Genomic DNA, 11,582 nt, shown 5'->3' with positions numbered 1-11,582 from the left:
TTGTACCTTCCCCTGGTGGCAGGACAGGGCTGTGGTGGTAGTAGAGGTGCCCTCCTCACACATGCCCAGCCTGTAGCTTCCCCTGGTGGCAGGGCAGGGCTGTGGTGGTAGTAGAGGTGCCCTCCTCACACATGCCCAGCCTGTAGCTTCCCCTGGTGGCAGGGCAGGGCTGTGGTGGTAGTAGAGGTGCCCTCCTCACACATGCCCAACCAGTAGCTTCCCCTGATGGTAGGGTGGGGCTGTGGTGGTGGCAGTAGAGGTGCCCTCCTCACTCTTACCCAGCCTGTAGCTTCCCCTGGTGGCAGGGCAGGGCTCTAGTGGTAGTAGAAGAGCCCTTCTCACACATGTTAGCCTGTAACTTCCCCTGGTGGAAGGGCAGGGCTGTGGTGGTAGTAGAGGTGCCCTCCTCACACATGCCAGATTGTAACTTCCCCTGGTGGCAGGACAGGGCTGTGGTGGTAGTAGAGGTGCCCTCCTCACACATGCCCAGCCTGTAGCTTCCCCTGGTGGCAGGGCAGGGCTGTGGTGGTAGTAGAGGTGCCCTCCTCACACATGCCCAGCCTGTAGCTTCCCCTGGTGGCAGGGCAGGGCTGTGGTGGTAGTAGAGGTGCCCTCCTCACACATGCCCAGCCTGTAGATTCCCCTGGTGGCAGGGCAGGGCTGTGGTGGTGGCAGTAGAGGTGCCCTCCTCATACATGCCCAGCCTGCATCACCACACACATCGCCTTATTGTAGCTCCAGAGAGCCGCCTGCGCTCCTCCTCCGCCATCACCGCCTCCCTCTCCTCAGCTTTTCCAGTCTGCCAGGTCACTGAGCCTCGGCTTCTTCCTTGCAGTGTGATCCTGAGCTGAGCCCGGCTCTGCCCTCCTGTGCCCGGCTGCTGCCACCCTCCTGCTGCCTGGCTCACCCCGTCCCTCCGCACCACCTACACACCGCTCGGCAAGATGGCGGGGTCCCTGGTCGAGAGGGAGACGATGGTAAGTGGCTTCTGGGGTAGAAGGACACGGGGGCAGCAGGTATGTACCTGCATCACCTAAAGTGGAGGGGGTGGGGCCCTGCTGCCAGTCGGTGCCAGCCGCTCCGTGCCTGCTGTGCCCTCACAGATCTGCTGCCCGTCGTCAGGGGGAACCTGTTACCAGTGGAGGGCAGCCGGGTGTGAGGGGCTCTGTGTGTAGGGGGGTGATATATACGTGTGTGGGGGGGATATATATATAATTTGTGGGATATATATATGTGTGTGTGTTTGAGGGGGGGAGGATATATTTATTTACACACACGCATTATATATATATATATAAGATGACCTTAACTTCCTATTAGTTTATATTGTATATCCCGTACGCGTTTCGCTATTCCCTGACCGGAGCCGCCATCACATGCAGGTGGCGCATTTGTTTTGCAGTGTTCCGTGTTTCCGCATGGGATTTCAGCACAGACACGCATGTGATATGTTCGGTATGATCACAGTGAGGTGCGTCCGCGCCGTCACTTTCATATACATTTTCATGTACGCAAAAAAGGTCCATCAAAAACGCATGCACTTTAGGAATGTGCCTTTTTAAAATCGTGTGCGCTGTATGCGTTTTGAACCCTTTTCATCCGCTTTTTTCCTATTTGAGAATCGGATGCATTTTGTAACTTTACAGCTTTTTTCTTATTAAAGCTTTTCCTTGATCAGAAAAAATATATAAATTAAGCGCATGGAAACGTACAGCCATATTGGTCATATTTTTACATTGACTGCAATGTTAAAAAAAAAAAATATATATATATATATATATATATTGCCGTTTTCTTATTTTACTAGGGGGAAAGCATATGGAATGTTAAAAATAATAATTCATAGTTATTTTTGAACTTATTATACACTCTTTGTCAAAAAACATTGTGCCCCTAGAAGTTGTTTTGCAGCAAAACCCGTCCCGTAGTTCCATCTCGGGCAGATCTGTAAATAATTAGAGTTGTGGTGATTAGATGGATGGTCTTGTCCCTGAAGCCCTAGAATGGGTTTCCCCCTTGGCCTATAAGAGGCTCTCGGAGGCGCCTTGTGTGTAGTGGTCTCTTCTTCCGCTTGTAGAGCTTGTTGACCACTAGACGCCTCTACGACGCAGAGAAGAGATTTCACCCCGTTACCAGAGTCTGAGAGGGGCGCATTATTGGGATGTGAGAAGCTGGATGGTTGTATAAACGAATTGTCCCCCACCGGCCGTTCTGACCAGACTGTTAGGAGGTGTTGGGACCAGTGGATGTGTGAGGGCACACAAGGAGACTGGGCTCAGGACACCCCCTACAGACCACAAGTAGAGAGGAGCGTCTGACCAGACTGTTAGGAGGTGTTGGGACCAGTGGATGTGTGAGGGCACACAAGGTGACCGGGCTCAGGACACCCCCTACAGACCACAAGTAGAGAGGAGCGTCTGACCAGACTGTTGGGAGGTGTTGGGGCCAGTGGATGTGTGAGGGCACGCAAGGTGACCGGGCTCAGGACGCCCCCTACAGACCACTAGTAGAGAGGAGTGTTTGACCAGACTGTTGGTAGGTGTTGGGACCAGCAGATGTGTGAGGGCACACAGGGTGACCGGGCTCATGATGCCCCCCACAGACCACCAGTAGAGAGGAGCGTCTGACCAGACTGTTAGGAGGTGTTGGGACCAGTGGATGTGTGAGGGCACACAAGGGGACCGGGCTCAGAACGCCCCCTACAGACCACCAGTAGAGAGGAGCGTCTGACCAGACTGTTAGGAGGTGTTGGGACCAGTGGATGTGTGAGGGCACACAAGATGACCGGGCTCAGGACGCCCCCTACAGACCATCAGTAGAGAGAAGCGTCTGACCAGGCTGTTAGGAGGTGTTGGGACCAGTGGATGTGTGAGGGCACGCAAGGTGTCCGAGCTCAGGACGCCCCCTACAGACCACTAGTAGAGAGGAGTGTCTGACCAGACTGTTAGTAGGTGTTGGGACCAGTGGATGTGTGAGGGCACACAAGGTGACTGGGCTCAGGACCCCCAACAGACCACCAGTAGAGAGGAGCATCTGATCATCCAACAAGCATCAGCAGCTCCAACTATTTCGTTTTGCTCCGTATAGAGACAGGTGGCGCTATCGTTACACCCCTGTGTCTGTTGGAACCCTTTACAGGTGCTTGGCTGAAGGACGTGGCCTGACGACTCCCATTACATGTACGGCCTCTGACACCCACCATCACCTTTGTTTACAGTGATGTCATGAGCGACGAAACTGGACGCTCCGGAGTGGGACCGGGTTGTCTTCAGTAACAAATACAGGTTTAGTTTGCAAACTGATGACGGCCATGTTTGTGTCTGGAGACCTCGGGGTGAGCACCTCAATCCTGCCTTTGCTGTGCAGTGGCACACTGCCCCCTGCTGGTGTGGTGATCTGGGAGAGCCATCGCATATAACAGTCGGTCCCCCCTAGTAGTGGTACGAGGGACAATGACAGCCCAGCGATATGTTCAGGACATCCTGCAGCCACATGTGTTCCTCTCATGGTGGCTTCCAAGAGGCAGCAGGATAATGATCAGCCGCACACACAAGGGGGTCACAGGAGCCCCCACAACATTGTCACACTTCTGTGGCCGCCCGGTCACCAGATTCATCACTAATAGGTCATGTATTGGACCAGCTGGGATGACAGCCTATGAGTATGCATGATCTAGAGGCCCAGTTACAGCACATGTGGAGCAATCTACTGCAGGATACCATTCAGAACCTGTATGCCTCCATGCCCGCCCGTATCACATCTTGTATCCAAGCTAGAAGCAGTACAACAGGGTACTGGAGCCTCCATGCCCGCTTGTATCACATCTTATATCCAAGCTAGAGGCAACCCAACAAGTTAATAGAACTTTCATGCCTGCCAGTAGCACATCTTGTATCCAAGCTAGAGGCTGCCCAACAGGGTACTAGAGCTTCCATACCCACCATATCACATCTTGTATCCAAGCTAGAGATGGTACAACAGAGTACTAGAGCCTCCATGCCCCCCATATCACATCTTGTATCCAAGCTAGAGATGGTACAACAGGGTACTAGAGCCTCTGTGCCTGTCTGTATCACATCTTTTATCCAAGCTAAAGGGGGTACAACAGGGCACTAGAGCCTGCATACCTGCCCGTATCAGATCTTGAATCCAAGCTAGAGGCGGTACAATAAAGTACTAGAGCCTCTATGCCCGCCTGTATCGAGGCAATGCAACAATGTACTAGAGCCTACATCCCCGCCTGTATCACATCTTGTATCTAAGCTAGAGGCGGCCCAACAGGGTACTAGAGCCTCCCTGCTCACCTTTATCACATCTTGTATCTAAGCTAGAGGTAGTACAACAGGGTGCTAGAGCCTACATGCCCGTCTGTTAAAAACCGCTTCTGTCTTCTCCTGCGGGTCTTCGGCTGTGTCTGACAGCTGAGAACATGACCTGCTTCCGCTAGATTGCAGGAGCTTTAATCCCGCGCCGTACATTTAAGTGCATAATAAACATAAATGTATTTTGTATTTATGGACCAAAATCAATATTAAAAGTCTGTTGGCACTTGCATGCTTTCTTATGAAGGAAACGGAGGTTTAAAAATAGTGACATCAACTGCGCCTTCTTGCGTTTTTTTTGCAAAAAATGCATATGCCGCAAATACACACATTTGTAAATATATACATATACATACTTATTCTCACACCCGTGGGAATGAGCTTTTACACGGACACAGCATTGTATTTCTTGTCCTTGAAACAGACAGGAATGATGTATACGATGAGTTTTTTCACATCGACCGTAGGTCCGCATGAAAAACCGTCAGTGTGCACGTCCTCGTTGGCCTATAATGTGTGCGTGAGCCTTTCTGGTGGCTCGTGCAGAGTACAAGCTGTAGCTGCAAAGTATTCTCCCACAAGGCTAAAGTATAATCGCATTTTTGTGCACTTCCCTCATGGCCGAAATGCCTAAACTGTGTGCAGATTCGCAGGCCAGAGCGGATGTACATAGTCAGTCATTGTGACGTATCAGACACTACTGAGCACGCTCCGATAGAATTTGCTTTGGATTCTCGTATGTCTGTATACTGATCTTGTGCATTTGGCGCAGTCTGGTGTTTGCGCCATTTTTTTCACAGCTAACAAATACCCATTGCAATGTGCCCTTACGGGTATGGCTGGTGTAAAGAATGGCCCCTAAGCTTGTGGATTGAGATTCCAGCCGTTGTCCCGGTGAAGAACGTTTGCCAAGATCTTAAAAAAACACCAAATAGTTGGCTTTTATTTCTGGTATCCAGCGCCGCCAGCTATTCGCCTGAGAATCGTACCACGCTGCGAATGTCATTTAGTTTTCTGGCTTTACTCGCTTCTTCTATAACCACTTGCAACATTGTATCGTTGTTGGATAACATGTTTACGAAGGTCTTACATGTTTGGTAAATATGATACAAAGTAAGTTTCACACCTGCTTTGGGGATTCTGCTTCCCAGCTCCATTCTGGGACCGGAAAAAGGGAATCCCTGCGGCTGAACGGCGCCGTTTCTGGACAGAACCGAACATTGCCGGACGGACCCCATTGACTATAATGGGCTTTGTCCGCTTTCACCTGCATGCAGCGGTATTTTGAGCCAGATCTGTGACGGAACCTCCGACCGGCGATCCCAGCACAAATGTGAGACCGCCTGTAGAAAAAACGCTGTTCTCACGAGCGAATGCACATTTGCGCGCACAGCAGTGCTGCATTTTTGCGTACCGAAAAACGCTTTTTTGCGCACGTACCATCATATTTTACTGTCTTTTTTTTATCACAGGGTTTATTTGTGCCCTTTGAAATCAATGGGTTCTATTCTCTGCGTACCGCGCGTGTAAATTGTACGTGCACGAATCCGCCTGTGTGAAGGAGCCCTAATGCTTTCCCCCTGCTGAATCCAAGAATTTGCAATATCAGGGCGGCATCACGCAAGCGTATTTTTGCGCAAGGAAAAATCCGGCTTGCAAAACGCATAGACTAGAACCCATTGATTTCACTGGGCTCATTTTAATTTCTTGGTTCTCGCAGGTGCAAAAAAAGTAATGCCTGCTGTATATGGTGCGCCCCCAGAGAAACCCATAGATGTCTATGAGAGGTGCGCAAATGTTTATATATGTACGCATGTGTATGCAAAAAACGCTGTGCAAACCAGCGCCCACTGGCACCTCGTTTTGCTTAATAACCATTTAAATCAGAGCGGGGTGATTCTGGCACCCATGTGAACTAGCAGTGCCTGCGCAAATACGCACAGTTTTGTGCGCAAGCACGCAAAGAACACTCATTCTCTGCGTAAAAAAATGGCATATTTTGCAGTCTGCTTTTGTAGCGCCGCCCTCAGTCACACATTTTAAGAATGTGGCCCTCAAATACTCCATAAATGCACACACATGCTGCGCAAACAACTCCATTCCGTTGGCGGAAAAATTCACGCCATATAGACGGTATGAAATCCGCATCGAAATACATTCTGCTGTGCGGAAAAGAGTGATTTTCACACGAGTGATTTTCGCGTGTGACATCTGCAGTGTGGTCGAGATATTGTGCGTGAAAATGACCAATTGATTTCAGGTATGTAATTCACAGGAAACCAAACCACTGCATGTCCTATTTTTGCGCAATTCTTGTTTAAGAATTGTTCATTATTTCCTACGGCAAAAAAAACCCCCGCATCACGCTCACATGTAAATGCAAGTTTCATGACAGCGCAATGCGAATTTTCAATCTTTACTATTGAAAAAACATGCCATTTTCACGCCCTTTAATAGCGCAAGCGCAGCGATGCAATACGTTTTTCTTAAAATATGCAGCGCTCGCAGTCAAAAATCACAAGGCTGTATGTGCGATATCGCGTTCCCCTGTGTGAAAGCACCCCAGGGCATTGGGCATTCATTATGGTCTTATTACGTTTTTACAGCGGCATGACCAGAACAGGCTCAAAGTTTTGAGCTCCATATTTGATGAACACTTGCGCCATTTTTCTACCAACGAGCCGTCTGTATAAAAGCATTGTGATGTTATATGGCAGCGTAAAGCCCGTTCTACCAGTAAGACCAGTATATTAGTGTTGGAAGGGAATATGGTGGGATCACGTAATCGCACTTTCACCAGCTCCTATGTTGGCTTGCGCCACCATATTGAGGTACGTGTAGTTTATGCGCCTCTTGGAGGATCAAACTTGTCTTTATCCTTCTTGCTTAATTAAACTGTAGTAATTAAATCAGTCTTTCTCCCGAGGGCCGGCTCCCTGAGATACATCAATAATTAAAGTGCTCTGATTAGTCCAACAGGGACTGGATTTGCATCATACGGTATATTAATGGCGTTTTATGTATCTATACGTGCAGCGAGGAAACCTCTGACTGCCAAACATTGGGGACGGTTTTGACGCATTTACCGCGTATGAACGCCATATTACTGATGACAGTGTCGGTGGAAGGGGCCTGCGTCTGTGAGACTTATTTTGGGTACCCGCAGGTATGTTTGCACGCGCAAATTTTATACGCGCAGTACGCAGAGAGTAGAGCTCATTGATTTCAATGGGGTCGTCCTCATTTCATATTTTTGCGTGTGCATTTTGCACATGTGGAAAAAACGCAGCAGTTTTCGGCACGCATGAAATCTCCAATGCTGCGTAATTACCGCGCAAAATCTGGAGTGGAAGTTCCGCAGCATTTACACTACGCCTGAAAGCAGCCTAAGGCTACATTCGCAACGAGCACAAAACTCCCGCCAATATGTACTCCGTTCTTTTGAATAGAGCCATACACATGAGCGTTTTTTCGTTTTATTCCCTCGCAGCGATGGTAAGAGGTGCAAAAAATCGCCGCGTGTCCTACTTTTACGCTCTGCTTGGAATGCATTGCCCATTGTTTTTATGAGACAGTCAAACACATGGCATGCCGTGCGATGTGATGTTTTCCGTTTCCGCCCTGCGAGAAGGTAGCCTATAGGACCTTTAACACAAAACGGAATTACGCCGTGGGGCGCAGCCAAAATCCCACTGCATGGAGGTCTGGTACTCCCCGCCTGTAGGGGCTGTCCGCTCTTAGAATCTCCTTGTAGTGTACGAAGAGAGTCCCTGGGCTGGCCAATGGGATGACCCCTATTGTAGCCGTCCGCATATAAGCTATTAGTTTTCCAGTATCAGGCTTCTTTCCCACGAGTGTATATCAGCCGCTGTTTTCACGGCCGGACGATATACTCTACGTTGGGAGAGATAAAACTGGTGAACGGGCGCACAAATCAAACGTTTGTGCTCCCATTCAGACGGCATGGGTCCCAGTGCATATACGCCGAGACTACCATGCCGTCACCCCTTTTCCCTCCCTCCCCATCGCAGGCTCACCTCTCCTCTCCTCCACGCTGTTCTTTACAATGGGAGGGGGTGCGATGTGGGCGGAGCTAAGCGCCGAACTGTCCCGTCTCCTCCAATTGATGGCTTGGAGGTAGGATGATCGTGGGTAAGAAGCGTCAAGCTGTATTTATACGGGTGCGATATCAGTCCGAGAAAATCAAACCAATATCGAACTCATAAACCTGCGATTTTTCTGCGATTGCAATGCGTTTTGCGAGAAAAACATATTGTATCTCTCTATATGCATGTGAAGAAAGTTCCAGGAGCTTCCAGTGATTTTTTTTTTGTCAAAAGATAGTTCAAGACCTATCTATGGACGCAGCGAGGAAAAATCGGTGACTGAAAATGGTCACCGATTTAATGTTTTGATGGTGCGTTTTTTTTCACGTGCCCAAAAATCGCTCATGAAAATGAATGCATTGGAATCCAATGCTTCACATGGTCCCAATTTTCAGGCAACATTCAATAGCCGCATAAAAAGGGTTGTGTGAATGAGGCCTTATAATGGAAAACAGCACATCGCACTTACATACAAATCACATGACATCCTGGTGCAACACTACTTTTTTTTTTTTGCGCACCCATAGGAAATAATGGTGAAAGCTTGAACAGATTTGCCCCCAAAATTAGGACATGCTGCTCCTTGAAAATAATGGGTCCTTTTCATGCGAGATTTCCGCGCATCTTGCATCGCACAGAAATTGTGCGTGAAACTCACCCGTACAAGTACAGCCTGACACAGATGTGAAATTGGATTACCGAACATAGCCGAGGTCAAGCGCACGGCTATCACCAGATGCCCAGTTTACGTGAATGGAGCGGCGGTGCATGTGTGTGACCTTCAGTCCATACATTTGGAGACCTTAGGGACACCAATTCTTATTATCGATGGGGGTCACAGCAGTTGAACCCCCACAGTCACATAGTTTATCCCTATCCAGTGGATTGGGGACAACTTCAATTCGTGGGACAACTTTTTAAACTATTTACAAACTTTTCCCAACTTTTCAGGAATGGGTACAGACCCGCTTCTCCCAGTACACAGGGTCTATGGAAGTGAAAGATGTCTACCACACTGGTATATACGCGAATACATCTCTCTCTGCTATACTGTGGGCATGCTAACTGCCAACCAACTGCCAGCTGTCCCTTTGGCATCACATCCATCAGCATCGACATACTGACTGCACCTCAGCGCTGGCCTAATGCAAACTCCTCCAACCCAGGTCTCTAGCGAAAAGCTTCACTTAACGTCAGCGTACCTCAGTCAGGACATGTCATTGGTTCTTGCAAGCGCCCAACTGCTGCCTTAAGACCATGGCTGACCACGGTAAACCAGGGACGCCAGACACACCTGGGCGACAAAGAAATGAGATTGGAGGAAGTGAAAGACAAGACGGTGAGGTACGGGATAAAACAGTTACACCATACCCAGCGGTAGAGGTAAAAAGTACATCCTACTGATCTAATATCGGCAAATTCACCAGTTGGGGGGGTCCATATATATTTATCCATATGGACAAGATATGTTCAATACCAAAGCTAAAGACAAGATGTACAAGAACTAAGGCCTTATCCATACGGCCGCATACAGTTCGCAGACGGCACACGTAGCCTCTATAGTCTACGATGAAACCAGGACATTGAACTTTTCAAGGTTTTCCAATATATTATATGGAATGGTAAAGTAAAAAAAAAATTTAAGTAGGAAGGGGTTAAGCGCCTGTAGATACCTAGAACTGGGCAGGAGAGAAGGCACTTATTCCACAAGGCTTTCAGGTAATTTATTTATTACCCCCCCACCAAGCTGGGTACTCATTTTACCAACCTTGAGAGGATGGAAGGCTAAGTCAACCTTGAGCCGGCTACCTGAATCAAGTTGGGATTGAACTCACGACCTTCAGGTCATGAGCGAGAGCTTAGGACTGACTGCTGATTTACCATCTGCACCACATGAGTTACCAGTGTTGACCCCAGCAGGGTTCATTGAGTAGTATGCCGGCATGGTCGTCACTTTTCTCAAGACCTAATCTGAAGGGTCTGTGTCCAGCGCCTGCTACCAGGTTGTCCTTCTTCAGAGATCAGAAGGAGAATTGTGGCCGACATTCGTGAGGAGAAATCTGAGCTTTTTCATTCCTTATTTGAGGGATTTAACGCTCTCCGAATTCAAAGAAGCTTACAGTATAAGCCGGTCAGTGCCGCTGCTACGGTCATACTGCTCAGGCTTACAGCCACCGGCAACAAACACTCGGCCGCTCCAAGCCTTCTCAGTTGCCAATATCTATTTCCAAGCCTAAATCCCACGTCCTAAGAATCAATAAGGCAGCTGCTATGGATCGGGCCCTTGTACGAAATGCTAGTCGGTGCTCCTAACATTGGGGCACATATATCAATGTAATTATGCCAAGCGCCATATTTAGGATGCCCTGTTTGGGGCTTTGTTTTTTACATTTTGGGCACGTTTCTTGCTTGATTTGATTTCTTTGGCTGCATGGAGGCCGTATAGCCCCTGCTTTATGGAGGCGTTATCCCGCAGTTCATCACTGTAACATGGTGGTCGTCTTTTTTTATGCAAATGATAGATGTTATAATGCATCTATAGCGCCACCTATTGGACAGGCCTTGCACCAAGCCAATCAGAACCCTAACCCTGGAACAGCTGTCTGTACATGGGAGTCATTTTCTTATGGCAAAGTCTCTGGTTAGGCTTAAATCCCTAGTCATGGCAGGCCTTTGCTACTTGCGACCCATCCAGGTGGACAGGGTGCTAGCCACATGCTTGTAGGGAGGGCCACCAGAATGTGCATTGGGGGTGATTGCCCCCCTAAGGTCTGACTGGCCAGATGATAATCCTCCTCCTGGCTTTGTCCCTGCCCCTATAATGTTTTGAGGCACCGCTGTCAGCCTATTTACGCATCCATAACCCAGTCGCTTAGTTCTGCTGTATCTACTGTATTTATTTTTTGAGCTTGGTTCTGGAGCTGTATTTATGTTAGTAGCTTAGTTCTGGTATTGTATCTACGTGTGAGGATATTTTGTGCTCTATTTATGCAGTTGATCTTGGTTCCGGTACTGTATTTGTTATGAGCTTGAATCTGTTGCTGTATTTATGTTATAAGTTTGGTTCTGGTGCTGAATTTATATGATAAGCTTGATTTTGGTGCTGTATTAATGTACTTAGATTGGCTCTGGTACGATATTTATGTTATGAGGT

At 48.4% G+C, this 11,582-nt stretch overlaps 1 protein-coding gene across 1 annotated transcript in view; it reads left to right on the top strand.

Moving 5' to 3' along the window:
• Positions 1–732: 732 nt before the first annotated feature.
• The window catches only part of LGALSL (galectin like), a 39,281-nt gene continuing 28,431 nt past the window's right edge, over positions 733–11,582 (top strand). The window contains exon 1 of the mRNA XM_066595488.1: positions 733–977. Coding sequence (XP_066451585.1) covers positions 945–977 — 33 coding nt within the window. The 5' untranslated portion in view covers positions 733–944. The remainder of the gene's footprint in view (positions 978–11,582) is intronic.

Source organism: Eleutherodactylus coqui, chromosome 3 (genome assembly GCF_035609145.1).
Source record: "Eleutherodactylus coqui strain aEleCoq1 chromosome 3, aEleCoq1.hap1, whole genome shotgun sequence".
Lineage (NCBI taxonomy): Eukaryota > Metazoa > Chordata > Amphibia > Anura > Eleutherodactylidae > Eleutherodactylus > Eleutherodactylus coqui.
Note: the sequence above shows the minus strand (reverse complement) of the source record. Positions and strands in the feature narration are given on the sequence as shown.